The sequence below is a fragment of the Leuresthes tenuis genome, unplaced genomic scaffold (genome assembly GCF_036924035.1).
Source record: "Leuresthes tenuis unplaced genomic scaffold, fLeuTen1.0.hap1 SCAF_8, whole genome shotgun sequence".
In the NCBI taxonomy this organism is placed as follows: Eukaryota; Metazoa; Chordata; class Actinopteri; order Atheriniformes; family Atherinopsidae; genus Leuresthes; species Leuresthes tenuis.
The window spans coordinates 1356049-1380285 of record NW_027325362.1 but is presented as its reverse complement, the minus strand read 5'-3'; the positions used below and the strand labels follow the sequence as shown (position 1 = coordinate 1380285).

Here is a 24237-nt window from a genome sequence, read left to right as displayed (position 1 = left end):
ATCACGGAACCACCATCTGGGCTGAGACTGCCTTGTTTAGGGATGTTAGTTCCAGTTAAATACGTTAAGACTTAGGCCTGATCTTAGAGTGTTTAGTAGCTGGTTCCACCATCATGGAACCACCATCTGGGCTGAGACTGCCTTGTTTAGGGATGTTAGTTCCAGTTAAATACGTTTAGACTTAGGCCTGATCTTAGAGCGTTTAGTGGCTGGTTCCACCATCATGGAACCACCATCTGGGCTGAGACTGCCTTGTTTAGGGATGTTAGTTCCAGTTAAATACGTTAAGACTTAGGCCTGATCTTAGATCGTTTAGTAGCTGGTTCCACCATCATGGAACCACCATCTGGGCTGAGACTGCCTTGTTTGGGGATGTTAGTTCCAGTTAAATACGTTTAGACTTAGGCCTGATCTTAGAGCGTTTAGTGGCTGGTTCCACCATCATGGAACCACCATCTGGGCTGAGACTGCCTTGTTTGGGGATGTTAGTTCCAGTTAAATACGTTAAGACTTAGGCCTGATCTTAGAGCGTTTAGTAGCTGGTTCCACCATCATGGAACCACCATCTGGGCTGAGACTGCCTTGTTTAGGGATGTTAGTTCCAGTTAAATACGTTTAGACTTAGGCCTGATCTTAGAGTGTTTAGTAGCTGGTTCCACCATCATGGAACCACCATCTGGGCTGAGACTGCCTTGTTTAGGGATGTTAGTTCCAGTTAAATACGTTAAGACTTAGGCCTGATCTTAGAGCGTTTAGTAGCTGGTTCCACCATCATGGAACCACCATCTGGGCTGAGACTGCCTTGTTTAGGGATGTTAGTTCCAGTTAAATACGTTAAGACTTAGGCCTGATCTTAGAGCGTTTAGTGGCTGGTTCCACCATCATGGAACCACCATCTGGGCTGAGACTGCCTTGTTTAGGGATGTTAGTTCCAGTTAAATACGTTAAGACTTAGGCCTGATCTTAGAGCGTTTAGTGGCTGGTTCCACCATCATGGAACCACCATCTGGACTGAGACTGCCTTGTTTAGGGATGTTAGTTCCAGTTAAATACGTTAAGACTTAGGCCTGATCTTAGAGCGTTTAGTAGCTGGTTCCACCATCATGGAACCACCATCTGGGCTGAGACTGCCTTGTTTGGGGATGTTAGTTCCAGTTAAATACGTTAAGAATCCAGTCGTTTATCACAGCGAAGGAACAACACTGAAGCTTCAGAACAGTCCCGGTGAAAGAGGAGGCTTCGGTGTGACTTAGGCCTGATCTTAGAGCGTTTAGTAGCTGGTTCCACCTTCTGGGCTGGGATGGCAGAACCAGACGAGGTTCCTGAGAGGAACTCAGAGGTCCAGAAGGAGCCTGAAGGACTGAGTTCAAACAGCTGCTGCAGACCCAGAAGTCTCTCTGTGGAGTTGTTGTTTTCCTTTGATCAAAGAACTTCCAGGAAGTATTAAAACCTTGATTGAGGTGCAGAGAAGGTTGAGATCTGAGCATCTGTTACACAAAGTAGAGCCGTCTCAGAACCGCAGACCCATTTAGGTCAGAAAGGAAGCCAAAGATCTGTTAAGAATCGTCCTTTTGGTGGCCTTGATGAAGAGTGGACGCTGTGAGATGAGCTTATCTAAGTCTGTCCAGGGTTCAGAGAAGAATATTTGGGCAGAGTTTTGTCATCCGAGCCTCTTTGGACGTAGTTGATAATGTTCCCGAAGCCACTGGAGCCTTTTTTACATGTGAAAGCTGCAGAAAGCGGTCGTAGATGCAGCCGTAAGACGTTTGGAGAGGATCAGGAATCTGTTTCAAAACGTAAAATAACAGGAAAAATATGTAAAGTTTCCATCTTTCAAAGGAACATTTGGTTTAATTTCACAGAGAAAACTGTTGATACATTTTCCAATCTAATAATTTAACTGCTAAATGACACTTTTATACTGTTAATGACCTTCTGAAGTGAGCAGAACCCAGAACAGAAGTTATGTACCTGAATCATAACTAAAGTTTGTTTTACATGGTAAAACTTAATTATTCCTTTTATTTCATGCAGATTTTGACCACATTTCTACATCATTTAAATGTTTTTAACATTAAAAAGCCCAAAGAAAAGAAACAATAATGGTATAAGCTTCTTTTTCTGGCCCCTTTTCGGGCTTTTCTCTTAAAGAGATGGGAAATGACGGATCAGTGAGCAGGAAGCAGGACGTTAAACGCTGGAAACAGATTTAATGTCACATAGTTGCAGGATAAATCGTGTTTCTGCCTTTATGACGTCAGAACTTTCATCTGTTTCTGTTGTTTGTGTGTGTTTTGGCCGGCCACATTTGTCACCGTCGCTCTCACAACACGTCAGGTGACGTCAGTGAAGTCCCAGGTAAAAAAACAGCATCCCCACGCCGCCGCTCCCATGGCAACGAGCACCCTGAAACCCCGACAGCGTCCTGGCGCTGAGGACGGCCCGTTGAACCGCTTCTTCCTGCTGTTTGGCTCTAATTCTGCACGAACAAAGTAAGAAGCTGCCCTCGGGACTCTGTGCCGGTCTGGTTCTCAGGGTGTTTGTCGGCTGCACCGATCCTCCGACTGCTCGGCTTGTCCTCACGTGTTTCTTTGGACCTTTCCTGGCTTGCTGTGACATGTTGACAGGGTTGAAATCGGTATTTGCATCACGTGCGCTCTTCCTCTCGCAGGCGCCACGCCCTCCATCCACGTGTGGGATGCGATGAGTAAACAGACGCTGTCCATCCTCCGCTGCCCGCACGCCAAAGGCGTCGGCTACGTGAACTTCAGCGCCACGGGGAAGCTGCTGCTGTCTGTCGGAGTGGACCCTGAACACACCATCGCCGTGTGGCGCTGGCAGGAAGGTCAGACTGCTGTCCAATCAGAGAACACATGCATATTTGTTACTCTATCCTCAGATATGTGAGTGAGCTTCCCCACTGCAGGATCCAGGGTGTGCAGTAAGTCCGAACACCCGGACCGGATCTTCGTGTTGGAGTTTCGGCCGGACTCGGACTCCCAGTTTGTGTCGGTGGGAATCAAACACGTGAAGTTCTGGACTCTGGCCGGCGGCGCGCTGATGTACAAGAAGGGGGTGGTGGGGACGGTGGAGGACGGCAGGATGCAGACGATGCTGTCCGTCGCCTTCGGAGCGGTGAGTTCGGTGCTGAACACTCTTTCATTTCCCTTAAAGCTGACTCTGAGCCTCCTGCCTCTGAGGCTTGTTGTGAAGTTTTCAATCGCTTCCTTCCTATAATTCCTCTCTTATAATTGGCTTTATTCTTAGACATTATAAATTCATATTCTGTATTTTACTAAATAACCTCTGTTCCTAGCTGGTACTTTTCCACTCTGCTCATACAGATGACCTTAAATGGTCCAAGACCTTAGAATGACATAAACAACTGGGTCAGACAGAACATTTCTATTGGAGCAGATAGGTCTGGTACATTAGATCCGAGCCTAAAACAGTTTATCACATCCAAAGAACACAATAAGGACAGCAGCTGGCCTGGTCAGGCCACTAAAAACTGGCCAATTATACTCTGACAAGTGTGAAAACAACCTCTGTGAGATAAAGCTGAGTATGAATATGAAATGTTTCCGGATATCGGGGCTCGGCCTGACGGATTTCCTGCGGGAGCTCTGGCACTCCGAGTCCATGTGACCACTAATAAATACTTTATTTAATAAAGGATTTCTCCAGCTTGTTCTTGGGCTTCCAATGAAAAAATCGGGCTAACACCTCTGATGAGCAATGAAATAGAGAACCTTACTTTGTCTGCCGGCCGGCTAAGTTTTTATTCTTCGTTGCAAGGAAAAAGATCAGCGGAAATGGTGTGAAAAGATCCAAACAAAAGGAACACAGAGGATTTATACCTGTCGACACGTGATGGAACTTTCAGTTTTAATGGTAATACTAGAACATTTCTGAAGAAATTTTGATGGGTGCCAAGCTGCTGCCCGTCCACACAGAGACATATGAGTTAATGTGCTGAGAGTTGAAGGTCAAATTGAAGGTCAACCATTATATGATCACAATCCAGTCTGAAATATGAGATTCTGGCTTGTTCTGGAGAAATCTGCCTGCTTTAGACACATAAGGCCCGGTTGATCTGTTCAGAATAATGGAAAACATATGAGTTAGTGTTATTTGTCTCGTCAGCAGCTGGCACGAACCTGTTAATCTGTTCAGATTAATGGAAAACAGACACAGACACAGAGAGACTGAGAGGCTATGGCGAAGGCCAAGCATTAGATACTTCAAATCCAGTCTGAAATATGAGATTCTGGCTTGTTCTGGTGAAATCTGCCTGCTTTATACAGCATGAGTGAGGTTAACCACACAGAAGGAAGGCCTGAGCCTGAGAGAGACAGAGGAGGACAGGCTGTGCCCCCTGAGAACAAACAGCTGTTTCAATGGATTTATAAGTCAAAATAAAAACAAAACTGAACTTTTCAGTAAGAGAAAGGCCTGCTGAAGACACTCATGTGATTTATATCAAGGTTCTGTGTAAAATATAGGTTTTATAGCAGTTTGAATACAGCCTTCACTGTCAAAAACTTTGTTCTTTAGGTGTGTAACCACACCTCCAGGGGGGGGCAGGATGCAGTCTTGATGATAATTAAGAAACAGGAGGTTAAAACAATTATCTTGTCTGAGTGTTAATTAAGAGGTAAATAGTTTAAAACAATTAGCGTGTCTGAGTGATACAAATGGTTAATGATTGGAGAGTCTGTCAGTCCTGAGACATAAAATTTACCATCACAGGCTCCAGAAAGCTGTGACAAATTGTTAAAAATGGCCGAATGTGTCACCTCTAAAAGCCAAAAGAAACGCAGGACGTGTCGTGCATTTAAAGCTCAGTGAGAAAGACGCAGAAGAAGAACAAAGCGCTTTAGCTGGTTTCTTTGTTCTTGTGCAGAACAACCTGACGTTCACTGGCGCCATCAACGGGGACGTGTTCGTGTGGCGAGATCACTACCTGCTGAGGGTGGTGGCGAAGGCTCACACGGGGCCGGTCTTCACCATGTACACCACGCTGAGGGACGGGCTCATCGTCACCGGTGGCAAAGAGCGACCGTGAGTGACAGGATGTTGGCTTCAGAGCTTAAATAATTAGACCTTTAGCTCGTGTTCAGGTTAAAGTTGGGGTGCATCGTGTTGTAATACGTTGAGGCTCGGCTGTTCTTAGAGGCAGGAACGGTTGTGTTTTGCTGTGTCAGGACTAAGGAGGGCGGAGCCGTGAAGCTCTGGGATCAGGAGATGAAACGCTGCCGAGCCTTTCAGCTGGAGACGGGCCAGCAGGTGGAGTGCGTCCGATCCGTCTGCAGAGGCAAAGTACGACTTTCTCATTTGGATCTTCGTCCTCCGTCCGCTGCCTTCCTCACGCCACCTTGTCACCCGCAGGGGAAGATTCTGGTGGGGACGAAGGATGGCGAGATCATCGAGGTCGGGGAGAAGAACGCGGCGTCCAACCTGCTGCTGGACAGCCACACTCGGGGGGGAATCTGGGGTCTGGCTGCTCATCCGACCAAAGAGCTCTGCATCACCGCCAGCGATGACGCCACCATCAGACTCTGGGACCTCACAGACAAGGTGAAAGCTCCCCATCAGCAGCACAGTAGACCTCTTTACTAACTCCAACACCAAGAGTAGAATCTTTTCTTCCTTAAGTTGCCTTTTAATAGGAGAGTGAGTGAAATTCCCACTTTCGAGGTACAGTGAATGCAGCATGCTGTGGATGTGAGATGATGAATTCTACTGTGATGTGACAGAAGTCTGCAGATCTGAAGCAAAGCAACAAAATGGACAGAAAAAGTCATGTTTTCATGTTCTCCTCTAAAGCAGAAACTTCTGTTGTGAATCGCATCAAAGACCAACTGAATGCATGTTTTCACTATGATTCATCTGGATTATCAAATCCTGGAGTGGACCCGTGGATGGAAAATGAAATGTTAAAGGATTACTGTTGTTCCTGAGTCATGCTTTACTGATGCTTTATGACTCTTCTGCTCAGAAACTGCTGAACAAGGTGTGCGTCGGCCACCCGGCCCGCTGTGTGAGCTACAGCGCTGACGGGGAGATGCTGGCGGTGGGGATGAAGAATGGCGAGTTCCTGATCCTCCTCGCCAACACTCTCAAGATGTGGGCAAAGAAAAGAGACCGAAGCGTCGCCCTGCAGGACATCCGGTAAGAGAAACATTTAAACTGAGCCAGTATTTAGATTCTAGTGTTGAGGAGGAAGGAGTCAAAGCTAATTTGCGTGAACTCGTGCAGCTTCAGTCCGGACCGGCGGTTGCTGGCCGTCGGTTCGGTGGAGAACACGGTGGACGTGTACGATGTGAGCGGAGGACCGAGTCTGAACCGGCTGGTTTACTGCAGCGACATCCCAGCTTTTGTTCTGCAGCTGGACTTCTCTGCTGACAGCTGCTACTTACAGGTACAGAATAATGCATAATCACTGGGAATACCCGGCCAAAAAGTCCCCCACTCTGATGTTTACTCACCAGGCATGGGCCCCCCCCCCTGTGTTCACACTGATTTCCACCCAGAGTTCTGTGTTGTGTGAAGTTTTCTCCAAACTCTGAACGCACGGACAGGTGTTATTTAAAAACCTGGACGGGACCATTTATAAAAACCAAAGATCTTTAGCAGAGAAACAAACAGTCTCCAGTGAAGGTCCACAACCAAAACTTTTATTCAAAGTAGAACAAAAGATGTTTTGATATTTAGAATGTTGATATGTTCATGTTTATAAACACATGCAGTGGTGCAAAAAGTGAGCGTGCGCTATTATATCATTATATTTATTATTATTAATCTAAACACGTGTTAATTCAGACATATACCCACATCTTCATATGTTTATAAACACGTGCAGTGGCACAAAAAGTGAGTATGGCTCATGGGGCGCTGCAGGAGAAGGGGGGAAAAAAGCGATGGGGGGAAAAATATAATTTTGAGAAGCATTTTCTTTATTAAACAGCTTTTCTTTATGTGTAAATGATATGAAAAACAGAGGCACGTTACTGATTAGGCGCCCCCTCCCCTTTCACACCCCCCCGCCACATATAACACTCGAAAGTCATTGTAACGTTATAACTGTAATCTGATTACAACAACCTTATTACAGCATCCTGAATAATCTAATTACTGTAATTTGATTACTATAGTAGTAAGTACGAGAATGAAAGTAATCCGAGTAAGAGTAATTTAAGTAAAAGTAATCTGATTACTCTGGTCAAAGTAATCCGAGTAAAAGTTTTCCGATTACTCGAGTAAGAGCAATCCGATTACTCGAGTAAGAGTAATCCGATTACTCGATTAAGAGTAATCCGATTACTCGATTAAGAGTAATCCGATTACTCGAGTAAATATATTCCGAGTAAAAGTAAGGGAAAGAAATCTGAGTAAAAGTAATCTGATTACTCGAGGGAAAGTAATCTGAGGGAAAGTAATCAGATTACAGTAACTTTTTTTGCTGTAATCGGATTACTTTCCCTCGAGTAATCAGATTACTTTTACTCAGATTTCTTTTCCTTGAGTAATCAAATTACTTTTGAAAGTAATTTGAGGGAAAGTAATCAGATTACAGTAACTTATTTTTTACTGTAATCGGATTACTTTTACTTGATTACTGTAATCTGATTAAAGTAACCTCACTACTTTAATCTGATTTCTTTAACTTAATTGCAGTAATCTGGTCCTGTAAACTTATCATTGAATTGCAATGAATGGGGGCGCCAGTCATGTGTCTGCATCCTCCTCAGAAAGTAGGTAGCTGCACCCCATACATGTGCAATCACACACGTTCATACATGTTCAGTCATACAATCACACATAATCACATAAAATCATGTTCGTATGTTTATACACACGCAGTCACAGATGTTCATTCAGATAGACAGTCACACATGATCATACACATGAAATATTCAAATTACTGTAATCGGATTACTATAGTAGTAAGTACGAGAGTGAAAGTAATCTGATTACTCGAGTAAAAGTAGTCCCAGTAAGAGTAATCTGAGTAAAAGTAATCTGATTACTCGAATAAGAGTAATCTGATTACTCGAGTAAATGTAATCCGAGTAAAAGTAATTTGATTACTCAAAGAATTTTTTTTTGATTAAAAGTAATCTGATTACTCGAGGGAAAGTAATCAGATTACAATAATATTTTTACTGTAATCTGATTACTTTTACTCGATTACTGTAATCTGATTAAAGTAACCTCACTACTTTGATCTGATTACTTTAACTTTATTGCAGTAATCTGGTACTGTAAACTTATTATTGAATTGCAATGAATGGGGGCGCCAGTCATGTGTCTGCATCCTCCTCAGAAAGTAGGTAGCTGCACCCCATACATGTGCAATCACACACGTTCATACATGTTCAGTCATACAATCACACATAATCACATAAAATCATGTTTGTATGTTTATACACACGCAATCACACATGTTCATATAGACATATGATCACACGTGTAATCATTTGTACGTTGCTTTGGATAAAAGCGTCTGCTAAATGCATAAACATAAACAAACATGTTCATACACACATACGATCACACGTTCATACAGACATTTAATCACACATGTTCATGTTTATAAACACGCGCAGTAGCGCAAAAAGTGAGTATGGCTCATGGGGCGCTGCAGGAGAAGGGGGGAAAAAAGCGATGGGGGGAAAAATATAATTTTGAGAAGCATTTTCTTTATTAAACAGCTTTTCTTTATGTGTAAATGATATGAAAAACAGAGGCACGTTACTGATTAGGCGCCCCCTCCCCTTTCACACCCCCCCGCCACATATAACACTCGAAAGTCATTGTAACGTTATAACTGTAATCTGATTACAACAACCTTATTACAGTATCCTGAATAATCTAATTACTGTAATTTGATTACTATAGTAGTAAGTACGAGAATGAAAGTTATCCGATTACTCGAGTAAGAGCAATCCGATTACTCGATTAAGAGTAATCCGATTACTCGATTAAGAATAATCCGATTACTCGAGTAAATATATTCCGAGTAAAAGTAATTTGATTACTCAAGGAAAAGAAATCTGAGTAAAAGTAATCTGATTACTCGAGGGAAAGTAATCTGAGGGAAAGTAATCAGATTACAGTAACTTATTTTTTACTGTAATCTGATTACTTTCACTCGATTACTGTAATCTGATTAAAGTAACCTCATTACTTTGATCTGATTTCTTTAACTTAATTGCAGTAATCTGGTCCTGTTAACTTATTATTGAATTGCTATGAATGGGGCGCCAGGCATGTGTCTGCATACTCCTCAGAAAGTAGGTAGCTGCACCCCATACATGTGCAATCACACACGTTCATACATGTTCAGTCATACAATCACACATAATCACATAAAATCATGTTCGTATGTTTATACACACGCAGTCACAGATGTTCATTCAGATATACAGTCACACATGATCATACACATGAAATATTCAAATTACTGTAATCTGATTACTATAGTAGTAAGTACGAGAGTGAAAGTAATCCGATTACTCGAGTAAAAGTAATCTGATTACTCGAGTAAAAGTAGTCCCAGTAAGAGTAATCTGAGTGAAAGTAATCCGATTACTCGAATAAGAGTAATCTCATTACTCGAGTAAATGTAATCTGAGTAAAAGTAATTTGATTACTAAAGGGAAAGTAATCAGATTACAGTAATTTTTTACTGTAATCTGATTACTTTTACTTGATTACTGTAATCTCATTAAAGTAACCTCACTACTTTGATCTGATTTCTTTAACTTTATTGCAGTAATCTGGTACTGTAAACTTATTATTGAATTGCTATGAATGGGGGTGCCAGTCATGTGTCTGCATACTCCTCAGAAAGTAGGTAGCTGCACCCCATACATGTGCAATCACACACGTTCATACATGTTCAGTCATACAATCACACATAATCACATAAAATCATGTTTGTATGTTTATACACACGCAATCACACATGTTCATATAGACATATGATCACACGTGTAATTATTTGTACGTCGCTTTGGATAAAAGCGTCTGCTAAATGCATAAACATAAACAAACATGTTCATACACACATACGATCACACGTTCATACAGACATTTAATCACACATGTTCATGTTTATAAACACGTGCAGTAGCGCAAAAAGTGAGTATGCACTACCAGTAATCTGAGTACTGAAATCTCAGTACTCAGATTACACTAATCTGATTACTTTTATTACAGTAATAAGATTATAGTATCTGATACTGTAATACTGTACAGTAATGTGAATACTCTAACCTCATGACTTTAATCTGATTACTGTACCTTTATTACAGTAATATGGTGCTGTAGACTTATTGAATAGAATACACGCACACAATCACACGTGTTAATTCAGACATACACCCACATCTTCATATGTTTATAAACACGTGCAGTGGCACAAAAAGTGAGTATGGCTCATGGGGCGCTGCAGGAGAAGGGGGGAAAAAAGCGATGGGGGGAAAATATCATTTTGAGAAGCATTTTCTTTATTAAACAGCTTTTCTTTATGTGTAAATGATATGAAAAACAGAGGCACGTTACTGATTAGGCGCCCCCTCCCCTTTCACACCCCCCCGCCACATATAACACTCGAAAGTCATTGTAACGTTATAACTGTAATCTGATTACAACAACCTTATTACAGTATCCTGAATAATCTAATTACTGTAATTTGATTACTATAGTAGTAAGTACGAGAATGAAAGTAAAAGTAATCCGAGTAAGAGTAATTTGAGTAAAAGTAATCTGATTACTCTGGTCAAAGTAATCCAAGTAAAAGTTTTCCGATTACTCGAGTAAGAGCAATCCGATTACTCGAGTAAGAATAATCCGATTACTCGATTAAGAGTAATCCGATTACTCGATTAAGAGTAATCCGATTACTCGATTAAGAGTAATCCGATTACTCGAGTAAATATATTCCGAGCAAAAGTAATTTGATTACTCAAGGGAAAGAAATCTGAGTAAAAGTAATCTGATTACTCGAGGGAAAGTAATCTGAGGGAAAGTAATCAGATTACAGTAACTTATTTTTTTACTGTAATCTGATTACTTTTACTCGATTACTGTAATCTGATTAAAGTAACCTCACTACTTTGATCTGATTTCTTTAACTTTATTACAGTAATCTGGTCCTGTAAACTTGTTATTGAATTGCTATGAATGGGGCGCCAGTCATGTGTCTACATACTCCTCAGAAAGTAGGTAGCTGCACCCCATACATGTGCAATCACACACGTTCATACATGTTCAGTCATACAATCACACATAATCACATAAAATCATGTTCGTATGTTTATACACACGCAGTCACAGATGTTCATTCAGATATACAGTCACACATGATCATACACATGAAATATTCATATTACTGTAATCTGATTACTATAGTAGTAAGTACGAGAGTGAAAGTGATCCGATTACTTGAGTAAAAGTTATAGGATTACTCAGGTAAAAGTAATCTGATTACTCGAGTAAAAGTAGTCCCAGTAAGAGTAATCTGAGTGAAAGTAAACCGATTACTCGAGTAAGAGTTACCCAATTACTCGAGTAAAAGTAATCTGATTACTCGAGTAAAAGTAGTCCCAGTAAGAGTAATCTGAGTAAAAGTAATCCGATTACTCGAGTAAGAGCAATCCGATTACTCGGGTAAATGTAATCCAAGTAAAAGTAATTTGATTACTCAATGAAAAGAAATCTGAGTAAAAGTAATCTGATTACTCGGGGAAAAGTAATCAGATTACAGTTATTTATATTTTAACTGTAATTGGATTACTTTTACTCGATTACTGTAATCTGATTAAAGTAACCTCACTACTTTAATCTGATTTCTTTAACTTAATTACAGTAATCTGGTCCTGTAAACTTATTATTGAATTGCTATGAATGGGGGCGCCAGTCATGTGTCTGCATCCTCCTCAGAAAGTAGGTAGCTGCACCCCATACATGTGCAATCACACACGTTCATACATGTTCAGTCATACAATCACACATAATCACATAAAATCATGTTCGTATGTTTATACACACGCAATCACACATGTTCATTCAGATAGACAGTCACACATGATCATACACATGAAATATTCAAATTACTGTAATCTGATTACTATAGTAGTAAGTACGAGAGTGAAAGTGATCCGATTACTTGAGTAAAAGTTATAGGATTACTCAGGTAAAAGTAATCTGATTACTCGAGTAAAAGTAGTCCCAGTAAGAGTAATCTGAGTGAAAGTAATCCGATTACTCGAGTAAGAGTTACCCAATTACTCGAGTAAAAGTAATCTGATTACTCGAGTAAAAGTAGTCCCAGTAAGAGTAATCTGAGTAAAAGTAATCCGATTACTCGAGTAAGAGTAATCCGATTACTCGAGTAACAGTAATCCGATTACTCGAGTAAATGTAATCCGAGTAAAAGTAATTTGATTACTCAAGGAAAAGAAATCTGAGTAAAAGTAACCTGATTACTCGAGGAAAAGTAATCAGATTACAATAACTTATCTTTACTGTAATATGATTACTAATCACACATGTTCGATGCTACTCGTAAAAGCAAATGAATTCATACTCACAGATATATACACTTACATGCTCATAGAAACATGTATTCATACATGTTCATTCATCCAGTTTCCACATCTGCTTCATCTGCTGTTACGGTCGTGGGGAGGTTCGGGATTATCCGAGCTGGTATTGGGTGATGGGGGGTCGCCCCTGGACAGCCACTCAGTGCACTGCAGGGCAACACATGCACAGACTTTCATGGACATAAGTGAATGCATGTGAGCACAGCTGCTCTAACTCTAACTGCTCCAATGAAACAGTTGAAATAAGCAGAAATAACCTGCTGTGTCTGCAGGTGTCCTCTGGAGCTTACAAGCGGCAGGTGTTTGAGGTTCCTTCAGGGAAGCTGCTGAGTGATCCGAGCGCCATGGACAGGATTACCTGGGCCACATGGACCAGGTAACTCTCAGCTGAGTGCTTCTGTGACTTAACCCTGACCACAGTCAGATGCTGCACTGTCTCCTCTGCAGCATCCTGGGAGATGAAGTTTTGGGAATTTGGCCTCGAAATGCTGACAAAGCTGAGGTGAACTGTGCGTGTGTGTCCCACGCCGGCCTGAACATCGTCACCGGGGACGACTTCGGGTTGGTCAAAGTGTTCGACTTCCCCTGCACAGAGAAGTTTGTGAGTTTCCGTCTCCTCGGAGAAACTGAGATTTTAGCTGATAGTTGAAGATGAAATCATCAGTTTCTGATGTTTCTGTCGTTTCTGACTTCAGGCCAAACACAAGCGCTACCTCGGCCACTCGGCTCACGTGACCAACATCCGCTTCTCCCACGACGACAAATACGTGATCAGCACAGGAGGAGACGACTGCAGGTAAAGCGCTTTACTGCGGCGCCGTTTCTGTGGAAGAGCGCCACACGTGGCGGTAAACTGTGTTTTAGTACAGGTAAACAGAGAAGGTTCAGCTGCAGCTCACAGGAGAAAACGGACCGCAAAGATGAATAAAAGCTGAAGCTTGAGCTCTGAAAATGATGTTTAACCTGCTGTCACATAAAGCCAGAGGCTAACCGGGGACCACAGCCGCTCACAACCCGCCGCTTCTACTTCTTCTGCCGCCGGAAGCAGCCAAAGGGGCGGGGCTTATATGTATAGCAACTAGCATATATATAATAATCCTTCCATACATCGGTTCCCTCTTTCACCATGGATCGTACTCTGGACCTTCTTTGTGTTTCTTTGTTCTCTGCCGTTTTCCGCTTTTTCTGCTTTTTTCCCGCCTTTTTTCCGCCTTCAGAATCCAGATCTGCCCTAATTGGCTGTCGTCGCGTCGTGTCACTGCTCATTTGCATAAAGTTGAGCCTTTCTCAACTCTTGAAGCTCATGAAGCTCACAACCCGCCGCTTCTACTTCTTCTGCTGCTGGAAGCGGCCAAAGGGGCGGGGCTTATATGTATAGCAACTAGCAGATATATATAATAATCCATCCATACATCGGTTCCCTCTTTCACCATGGATCGTACTCTGGGCCTTCTTTGTGTTTCTTTGTTCTTTGTTCTCTGCCGTTTTCCGCTTTTTCTGCTTTTTTCCGCCTTTTTTCCCGCCTTTTTTCCACCTTCTGAATCCAGATCGGCCCTAATTGGCTGTCGTCGCGTCGTGTCACTGCTCATTTGCATAAAGTTGAGCCTTTCTCAACTCTTGAAGCTCATGAAGCTCACAACCCGCCGCTTCTACTTCTTCTGCTGCTGGAAGCGGCCAAAGGGGCGGGGCTTATATGTATAGCAACTAGCAGATATATATAATAATCCATCCATACATCGGTTCCCTCTTTCACCATGGATCGTACTCTGGGCCTTCTTTGTGTTTCTTTGTTCTTTGTTCTCTGCCGTTTTCCGCTTTTTCTGCTTTTTTCCGCCTTTTTTCCGCCTTTTTTCCGCCTTCTGAATCCAGATCGGCCCTAATTGGCTGTCGTTGCGTCGCGTCACTGCTCATTTGCATAAAGTTTAGCCTTTCTCAACTCTTGAAGCTCACAACCCGCCGCTTCTACTTCTTCTCCTGCTGGAAGCGGCCAAAGGGGCGGGGCTTATATGTATAGCAACTAGCAGATACGAAGCTTTTGGTGTGAGCCCCCAGTTACTCCTCAGCAGTTCACAGCTTAATCACTGAGTCCTTTGGATGAACCGGGTGATAAAACCTGTGTCTGAAGCTCTTTCACATGCAACCGGTTTGTTTCTGCCGAGCTCTCTGAGCGGGACGCCAGGGGCTGGTGGCGTGATGATGGCGTGACCCCCCAGCTGTGTTTTAACCCTGTGCATCAGTGAGAGGATGAACGGTTAAACGGAGCGTTTTACAGGCACTGCAGGAGTTTCGTGGCCCTGTTCAGCTGTTTGTGCTTCTGTGTTTCAGCGTGTTCGTGTGGAAGTGTCTGTAAACGTCGGGATCTGAAGCGCCTTAACAGCACCACAAGTGGATCCAGTCGACTCGGAGTCTGCGCCGCGCTTTGAGCCTGAGAGACGGCGCCCAGCTGATGTTTACAGTCTGTTCTGGCGGCTTCACCGGGAAACTGCAGCGCCTCCCAGAGGCGGAGACAGGAACTTTCTGTGGTTAATCCTGCACACTGATCTTTGAGCAGGCCTTTACAGCTTTATGTGCGCTCCGTTCTCCAGTTCATTTCTGTGCTAATCTGCACTCTGTTTACAAATCTGCTCCTTCGCCTCATTCGTTCATTCACAAACACGCCGAACGCCCCAATCTGCAGCCTCGCTGCTCCAAGGCAGCAGATGGGAGGAGGTCACAGAACCCGAAGCTGAAACCTGCCTCACGTCCACCGCTGGGAACATCTGTAGATGTCAGAGAAGTCTCAAAAAGCTGCTGTTTTCCTCAAAAACTAAACAGAAATCAGAATTAAAACTGTCACAAATTAACTGAAGAACGGGAGGATTGTAGCCGTCGCACATCAGCCTTGAACTGAAGAAGTAAAGATTATTTATGAAGCAAAATGGAACAAAATGAACAACAAAATCAAGTTCAGAGGCAGAGGAAAAACAGCTCCAGAGAACAAAAAGGCTTTTAGGTGCTTTTTAAAGGCAAAAACAACGAACAAAGTCTGAAGAACACGAGCAGCAGCGTGTTCTGCAGCCTGGTGCCGAGGATCAGGGTCCAAGGACTTTAACGCCACCCGCAGCCAAAGTAAAGGGAGCTGGAACGTCTCCACGCAGCTTTGTGTGAAGCTAAAAGATGATTTATCCAACAACGGTGACAGAAATGCAAGAAGAACTTTCTTTAGCTCAGACCGCCACTTAGAAAGGTTCCTGGAACCAGAGTCGAAGCTCAAAGGGGAGTCGGCTATAAGGCCGAGTCCCAACGTTGGACCGAGCAGCTGAACAAGGAGCCACTGATGCTGGACTCTAATTCAGGAGGAGCTGGAGTGGTTTCCACTGCCAGAGGAGAGGATATCCAGCTGCTGAGGCCTGAAAGACACAGCCGAGTATCATCTGCATAGAAGTGATGAAGGTCAGAGAAGGAATGCTGACAGAAAACAATGATGGACTCAGGACTGAACCACAGGGTAAAGAGTTGGAGGCCCTGATGGGGAAAGTCAGATAAGGAAGAAAACCAGCCGCCAAAGGCTTTGAGCCTGTTACGGTCAAAGGATTTTACTTTGAACCTTCAGAGGAGCAGAGGTGGAGCAGAGGTGCTGCTTTAAAAACCAGGAGTCTGTCCGTTACATAATAAACATCTGAATCCAGGTTATCTCTGGGTTTCAGGAGGTTATCTCTGGGTTTCAGGAGGTTATCTCTGGGTTTCAGGAGGTTATCTCCGGGTTTCAGGAGGTTATCTCTGGGTTTCAGGAGGTTATCTCTGGGTTTCAGGAGGTTATCTCTGGGTTTCAGGAGGTTATCTCTGGGTTTCGGGAGGTTATCTCCGGGTTTCAGGAGGTTATCTCTGGGTTTCGGGAGGTTATCTCCGGGTTTCAGGAGGTTATCTCTGGGTTTCAGGAGGTTATCTCTGGGTTTCGGGAGGTTATCTCCGGGTTTCGGGAGGTTATCTCTGGGTTTCAGGAGGTTATCTCTGGGTTTCAGGAGGTTATCTCTGGGTTTCAGGAGGTTATCTCCGGGTTTCAGGAGGTTATCTCTGGGTTTCAGGAGGTTATCTCTGGGTTTCAGGAGGTTATCTCTGGGTTTCGGGAGGTTATCTCCGGGTTTCGGGAGGTTATCTCTGGGTTTCAGGAGGTTATCTCTGGGTTTCAGGAGGTTATCTCTGGGTTTCAGGAGGTTATCTCCGGGTTTCAGGAGGTTATCTCTGGGTTTCAGGAGGTTATCTCTGGGTTTCAGGAGGTTATCTCTGGGTTTCAGGAGGTTATCTCCGGGTTTCGGGAGGTTATCTCTGGGTTTCGGGAGGTTATCTCCGGGTTTCAGGAGGTTATCTCTGGGTTTCGGGAGGTTATCTCTGGGTTTCGGGAGGTTATCTCCGGGTTTCGGGAGGTTATCTCTGGGTTTCAGGAGGTTATCTCTGGGTTTCAGGAGGTTATCTCTGGGTTTCAGGAGGTTATCTCCGGGTTTCAGGAGGTTATCTCTGGGTTTCAGGAGGTTATCTCTGGGTTTCAGGAGGTTATCTCTGGGTTTCGGGAGGTTATCTCTGGGTTTCAGGAGGTTATCTCCTGGTTTCGGGAGGTTATCTCTGGGTTTCAGGAGGTTATCTCCTGGTTTCAGGAGGTCATCTCCTGGTTTCGGGAGGTCATCTCCGGGTTTCGGGAGGTTATCTCCTGGTTTCAGGAGGTTATCTCCTGGTTTCGGGAGGTTATCTCCTGGTTTCGGGAGGTTATCTCCTGGTTTCAGACGGTTATCTCTGGGTTTCGGGAGGTTATCTCCAGGTTTCAAGAGGTTATCTCTGGGTTTCGGGAGATTATCTCTGGGTTTCGGGAGGTTATCTCTGGGTTTCAGGAGGTTATCTCCTGGTTTCGGGAGGTTATCTTCTGGTTTCAGGAGGTTATCTCCTGGTTTCAGGAGGTCATCTCCTGGTTTCGGGAGGTCATCTCCGGGTTTCGGGAGGTTATCTCCTGGTTTCAGGAGGTTATCTCCTGGTTTCGGGAGGTTATCTCCTGGTTTTGGGAGGTTATCTCCTGGTTTCAGACGGTTATCTCTGGGATTTGGGAGGTTATCTCCAGGTTTCAAGAGGTTATCTCTGGGTTTCGGGAGGTTATCTCTGGGTTTCAGACGGTTATCTCTGGGTTTCAGGAGGTTATCTCCTGGTTTCAGACGGTTATCTCTGGGATTTGGGAGGTTATCTCCTGGTTTCGGGAGGTTATCTCCTGGTTTAAGACGGTTATCTCTGGGATTTGGGAGGTTATCTCTGGGTTTCGGGAGGTTATCTCTGGGATTTGGGAGGTTATCTCCTGGTTTCGGGAGGTTATCTCCTGGTTTCGGGAGGTTATCTCCTGGTTTAAGACGGTTATCTCTGGGATTTGGGAGGTTATCTCCTGGTTTCGGGAGGTTATCTCCTGGTTTCGGGAGGTCATCTCCGGGTTTCGGGAGGTTATCTCCTGGTTTCGGGAGGTTATCTCCTGGTTTCAGACGGTTATCTCCTGGTTTCAGACGGTTATCTCTGGGTTTCGGGAGGTTTTCTCCTGGTTTCAGACGGTTATCTCCTGGTTTCGGGAGGTTTTCTCCTGGTTTCAGACGGTTATCTCCTGGTTTCAGACGGTTATCTCCTGGTTTCAGACGGTTATCTCTGGGTTTCGGGAGGTTATCTCCTGGTTTTGGGAGGTTATCTCTGGGTTTCGGGAGGTTTTCTCCTGGTTTCAGACGGTTATCTTCTGGTTTCAGGAGGTTATCTCCTGGTTTCAGACGGTTTTCTCCTGGTTTCAGACGGTTATCTCCTGGTTTTGGGAGGTTATCTCCTGGTTTCGGGAGGTTTTCTCCTGGTTACAGACGGTTATCTCCTGGTTTCAGACGGTTTTCTCCTGGTTTCAGACGGTTATCTCTGGGTTTCGGGAGGTTATCTCCTGGTTTTGGGAGGTTATCTCCTGGTTTCGGGAGGTTTTCTCCTGGTTTCAGACGGTTATCTCCTGGTTTCAGACGGTTTTCTCCTGCTTTCAGACGGTTATCTCCTGGTTTCAGACGGTTATCTCTGGGTTTCGGGAGGTTTTCTCCTGGTTTCAGACGGTTATCTCTGGGTTTCGGGAGGTTATCTCCTGGTTTTGGGAGGTTATCTCCTGGTTTCGGGAGGTTTTCTCCTGGTTTCAGACGGTTTTCTCCTGCTTTCAGACGGTTATCTCCTGGTTTCAGACGGTTATCTCTGGGTTTCGGGAGGTTATCTCCTGGTTTCGGGAGGTTTTCTCCTGGTTTCAGATGGTTATCTTCTGGTTTCAGGAGGTTATCTCTGATGTAGATCCTGCTGTCAGAGCACTCAGCTTTAAAATGGATTTAATTATGACTCTTTGGTTCAGGAAAGATGACGGAAGAATCCGGAAGGACTTGAGAAAAGCCGATCAGTGATAGTGAGTCCAGGTTAATATTCAGCGGTTTTATCTGCAGCTTTTCAACCTTTTCAGGGAGTGAAGATTCGAGGAAAACTTACTCTGAGTTCCTTCTCATTTCTCTGAGGTCCATCTCAGATTATGTATATTTTTTGGGTATAAAACTGCATATCAATGTTATTTTTATTAGAAAATGTTTACTTTTAAGATAAAATATTGAAACAGGGACCTTAAAGGAAATTAGATGAAGTCAGAATAAAGAAGTGAGAAAAGTCTCCTAAAACACACGAACATTTAAAAGAAAAAGTGTTTTAACAGGTGAAGCAGGGTTTAAGTATTAAAATTAAATCAAAATTATCCTTTTTTGTTGTTGTTTCTTGTTAAATTCCAATAAACAGATGAAAAATGAGGCCAAACTAAATATAAAACCCCCCAAAAGTCCAAAGATGAACCTAAATAAAGACGTTCCTGCGTAATAAAGAAGAAGAATCCGTCATTCGGAGCTCGTTTTCTGTTTATTTTTATGAAAGCAGCATCTTGTTGTTAAATGGTCGGTTCGATGCCACACTGGACTCAGTTTTATGTTTCCAGGAGTTTCTTTGTTGGTCACAAAGAGCGTCGTCACACTTAAGTGCCTTCCTGGATCTTTCCACCTGTGTTTGTTTCCTTTACTTTGGACGAGGAGGGAGTTTCATGCGCTGCTTTCTCAGTTTTCATCCATTCTCGGACTTATTTTGTACTCGGTCTGGTGCTACACTGAATGTTCATCCTGAACGGACAGAAAAACACTTTGCTTTGCTGCTGCTTTTCCTTTAAAAAACATCCAAAGCATCGTGATCGTAAAACCACACGGCAAGAAGAATATCTACGTTATTTATGCCTGATGTTAGTGTGGATGAGTTTTCTGTGCTGAATATTAACTGTTGTGAAAAGTCTGTTTGTGTAAAGATGAATAAAAGAAAAATTATGATGTTACACCTGGTTTGTCGACTCATTTTCAGTCTGAATCCGATGAGAAAATGACAATAAAAGAGTCTCTGAACAGCATTTTTCTTACAGTTTTAAGGACAAAAAGGAAAAAATTCACTTGAAAATGTGCCAATAATCCACCGTGGCTCCTCCCATAAATGACCAGTCGTCCTGTCACCTGATCAATAACCACCAATCCTGCTGCTGCAGAGGAGCTTCATGAAGAGTGAGATCAGAGCGCTGATTGTGATTTGGTCGTCGCTGTGGCTCAAAAAGGTGGAGGTGCAGGAACGTTTGAGGTGGTGTTAAAGAATAAGATCGATTTACTCTCAAAAGACGGACGTGAAGATCCATCTGAGTCCATCTGTGGAGGCAAAGGGGGGGGGGGGGGGGGGGGGGGGGTGGGTGTAATGTTCTTCTTCTAATTATCATCATGCCAGACCTGTTGCCACTGATTTTCAGTCCACTTCTTGTGTCATTTGGCACAGCTCAGCCTTTTCTCCCTGTTTCCCTTCCTTAAGAACGGCTTCTTGACAGCCACCCTTCCATGGAGACCATTTCTGATGAGGCTTGGGCCAACAGTAGATGGATCAGCTGAAGGTCCAGATGCATCTCTCAGGTCCTGTCAGGTCACAGCTGGATTTTTTCCTCTTTCTTAAGGACATCACTTTCAGATCCTGTTCATCTGCTGGAGATAGTTTTTTAGGCCTGACACTTCTTCTTTTGTCCTCCACTTGTCCAGTTTCCTCAAATGTTTTAAGGACACACTGCACACCATGCTGAGATATGCCAAGTTTTCAGCTAATAGCTCTTTGGGAATCACCTTGTTGCTGCAGAAATCCTATTTTCTGTCTGTCAAACTGTGTTTTCTTTGCTGTTTTTCATAGATGCAGCTAAAGAAATGGGAACAAATGATGTGTCTTTGTGACAAAGTGCCTAAAGATCCAGTTTAAAATGGCTTCTTTGCTAAGTTGTCTGTTCTGTGTCGACACAACACTGGTTCATCCCTTGAGTTAGGAGCCTTTTTTCTGCCTGAATGCTTCATAGCTCAGAGTTAAGCGGCTGAACAAAGAAAAAACACTGAAAATGATCAGGAACAAGGGCTGAAGATGAGGGAAAAAGCAGAAAATGTCCAAAGAAAAACTGTGAAAAACTGTGAAAGAGCTTCATAAAGCTGCAGAACTGCTGATCAGGACACTTTAAAGGTTTCAGAAAGCTGCAGAACTATTGATCAGGACACTTTAAAGGTTTCAGAAAGCTGCAGAACTATTGATCAGGACACTTTAAAGGTTTCAGAAAGCTGCAGAACTATTGATCAGGACACTTTAAAGGTTACAGAAAGCTGCAGAACTATTGATCAGGACACTTTAAAGGTTTCAGAAAGCTGCAGAACTGTTGATCAGGACACTTTAAAGGTTTCAGAAAGCTGCAGAACTATTGATCAGGACACTTTAAAGGTTTCAGAAAGCTGCAGAACTATTGATCAGGACACTTTAAAGGTTTCAGAAAGCTGCAGAACTGTTGATCAGGACACTTTAAAGGTTTCAGAAAGCTGCAGAACTGTTGATCAGGACACTTTAAAGGTTTCAGAAAGCTGCAGAACTGTTGATCAGGACACTTTAAAGGTTTCAGAAAGCTGCAGAACTGTTGATCAGGACACTTTAAAGGCTTCAGAAAGCTGTAGAACTATTGATCAGGACACTTTAAAGGTTTCAGAAAGCTGCAGAACTGTTGATCAGGACACTTTAAAGGTTACAGAAAGCTGTAGAACTATTGATCAGGACACTTTAAAGGTTTCAGAAAGCTGCAGAACTGTTGATCAGGACACTTTAAAGGCTTCAGAAAGCTGTAGAACTATTGATCAGGACACTTTAAAGGTTTCAGAAAGCTGCAGAACTGTTGATCAGGACACTTTAAAGGTTTCAGAAAGCTGCAGAACTATTGATCAGGACCCTTTAAAGGTTTCAGAAAGCTGCAGAACTGTTGATCAGGACACTTTAAAGGCTTCAGAAAGCTGTAGAACTATTGATCAGGACACTTTAAAGGTTTCAGAAAGCTGCAGAACTGTTGATCAGGACACTTTAAAGGTTACAGAAAGCTGTAGAACTATTGATCAGGACACTTTAAAGGTTTCAGAAAGCTGCAGAACTGTTGATCAGGACACTTTAAAGGTTTCAGAAAGCTGCAGAACTGTTGATCAGGACACTTTAAAGGTTTCAGGAAGTCTGGCTGCTTGGAGGGAAACTTAACATCCTTTCTTTGACCTTTGACCTTAAATCGCTGCACTTTTCCTGTCTGATCGGGACCTTCACAGCTCTAAGAGTCAAAATCAGCTGGACTGAAACACCTTCAGCTTTTTACCTTTCGTGCACCGGGTCAGGACAGACGAGGAGGCGGGGCTTTCTTTGTCTAGAAGCTTTATTGATAACTGTTTACATCTCACAATGCATTCCACAAACACGGCTCCCAGCTGGGAGCTTTTTATCGTCACAATTGAAGTATGAAGAAGTTTATCATTCACAATTATACTTGCATAACAAACAGATGCTTGAAGGTTTCCCAAAGTCACACCAAGCTGTAACTTGATGAGTCAGCTCCACAGACAGCTCGTGGTTCATGTTAAATATTTCTGATGAATGGAAATGTTCCCTCCACAGTTTCTACAAGACAGCTGTGATGAAGTGAGGATACGAAGGTAATGACTTTTATTCGTCTGCAGAAAGGTTTCTAGATGTTTCTAGCTACAGTTATTCAGAAGCGATGAAGATTTTAGTACAACTTCCCCCTTTTTTCCCCCCCGCCGCCTCATCAGGAGTCACAGACGGCGTTCGTCACGTCGAGGCGAAACCAGCTGACCGAGGAAACGAGCTCGAAGCTTCAGGGACGACAGAATCACAAAATATCTAAGAGAGCGAAAAGTTTCATAGGAAAAGAACAATAAAGTCTTCCTCGAGTGGATCGCAGGCAGGAAAAGAAAAGAAGACGCCACCCGACCCGGCTGGAGGAGCTCCTCACCTCCCAGGATGCACTGGGGAGGGGGCGGGGTTTACTGCCGTTTCAAACGCGTTTCTGCGAGTTTCTCAGAAACAAACATTTCAAAACTTTATCTACAAAAATGAAAAGAGGAGACGAGCGCCTTCGAGCCGCAGCTTTCCAGGAAAAACACACAAAAAAAGGGATTCTGAACTGGAAAAGAAGTGTTTTTATTGTTGTGACAGATACAGAAAGAGGGGCTGCGTCCACGCCAAGCCCCTCCCTCCTCCAGCCTTCCTTCATAGCCACCCCCCCCCCTCACCCTCCCTCACCCCATCACGACTTCCTGAATCCAGACTCCCGACGTGCCGAACCTTCACTCCGCTTTGCGCTTCATCCCAGGAACCTTCGCCTGGATCCTGCGGGTCAGAGAAGAGCAGCAGTCAGGAGCAGAACCTCAGCTTTATAACCTCAGAGTTCTATAACCTCACAGTTCAGAACCTCAGAGTTTTATAACCTCAGAGTTTTATAACCTCAGAGTTTTATAACCTCAGAGTTTTATAACCTCAGAGTTTTATAACCTCACAGTTTTATAACCTCAGAGTTTTATAACCTCACAGTTTTATAACCTCAGAGTTTTATAACCTCAGAGTTCAGAACCTCACAGTTTTATAACCTCAGAGTTCAGAACCTCAGAGTTTTATAACCTCAGAGTTTTATAACCTCAGAGTTTTATAACCTCAGTTCAGAACCTCAGCTTTATAACCTCACAGTTTTATAACCTCAGAGTTCAGAACCTCAGCTTTATAACCTCACAGTTTTATAACCTCACAGTTCAGAACCTCACAGTTTTATAACCTCAGAGTTCAGAACCTCACAGTTCAGAACCTCACAGTTTTATAACCTCAAAGTTCAGAACCTCACAGTTCAGAACCTCACAGTTTTATAACCTCACAGTTCAGAACCTCACAGTTTTATAACCTCAGTTTTATAACCTCACAGTTTTATAACCTCACAGTTTTATAACCTCAGAGTTTTATAACCTCAGAGTTCAGAACCTCACAGTTCAGAACCTCACAGTTCAGAACCTCACAGTTTTATAACCTCAAAGTTCAGAACCTCACAGTTCAGAACCTCACAGTTTTATAACCTCAGAGTTTTATAACCTCACAGTTTTATAACCTCACAGTTCAGAACCTCACAGATATTATTATTGAATTGGCTCCATATTAATTAATTGGATTATTATTACAATGAATTGAATTCCAATTGGCTTGAATT

The 24237-nt window shown here is 43.2% G+C and overlaps 3 protein-coding genes across 10 annotated transcripts in view; 2 read left to right on the top strand and 1 right to left on the bottom strand.

Annotated features, from left to right (window-relative positions):
* LOC140312710 (echinoderm microtubule-associated protein-like 6) overlaps positions 1–16402 on the top strand; it is a 107949-nt gene extending 91547 nt beyond the window's left edge. For 2 of the 4 annotated variants that reach the window (XM_072390495.1, XM_072390494.1), the window contains 12 exons: positions 2338–2358; positions 2672–2845; positions 2927–3135; positions 4907–5064; positions 5208–5322; positions 5392–5580; positions 6002–6174; positions 6262–6424; positions 12890–12993; positions 13065–13218; positions 13313–13413; positions 14943–16402. In XM_072390495.1, coding sequence (XP_072246596.1) covers positions 2338–2358; positions 2672–2845; positions 2927–3135; positions 4907–5064; positions 5208–5322; positions 5392–5580; positions 6002–6174; positions 6262–6424; positions 12890–12993; positions 13065–13218; positions 13313–13413; positions 14943–14967 — 1586 coding nt within the window. In that variant the 3' untranslated portion in view covers positions 14968–16402. The remainder of the gene's footprint in view (positions 1–2337; positions 2359–2671; positions 2846–2926; positions 3136–4906; positions 5065–5207; positions 5323–5391; positions 5581–6001; positions 6175–6261; positions 6425–12889; positions 12994–13064; positions 13219–13312; positions 13414–14942) is intronic. The other 2 variants (XM_072390497.1, XM_072390496.1) reach the window with 1 other exon arrangement.
* On the top strand, positions 16044–19979 carry LOC140313403 (uncharacterized). The gene is made up of 3 exons (XM_072391489.1): positions 16044–16133; positions 16304–18658; positions 18722–19979. The coding sequence occupies exons 1-3, from the start codon at positions 16044–16046 to the stop codon at positions 19031–19033; spliced, it is 2757 nt and encodes a 918-aa protein (XP_072247590.1). The 3' UTR covers positions 19034–19979.
* A 2404-nt stretch (positions 19980–22383) lies between these two features.
* Positions 22384–24237, bottom strand: part of LOC140312707 (reticulon-1-A-like) — a 35216-nt gene continuing 33362 nt past the window's right edge. For all 5 annotated transcript variants that reach the window (XM_072390487.1, XM_072390488.1, XM_072390489.1 and 2 more), the window contains one exon: positions 22384–23375. In XM_072390487.1, coding sequence (XP_072246588.1) covers positions 23333–23375 — 43 coding nt within the window. In that variant the 3' untranslated portion in view covers positions 22384–23332. The remainder of the gene's footprint in view (positions 23376–24237) is intronic.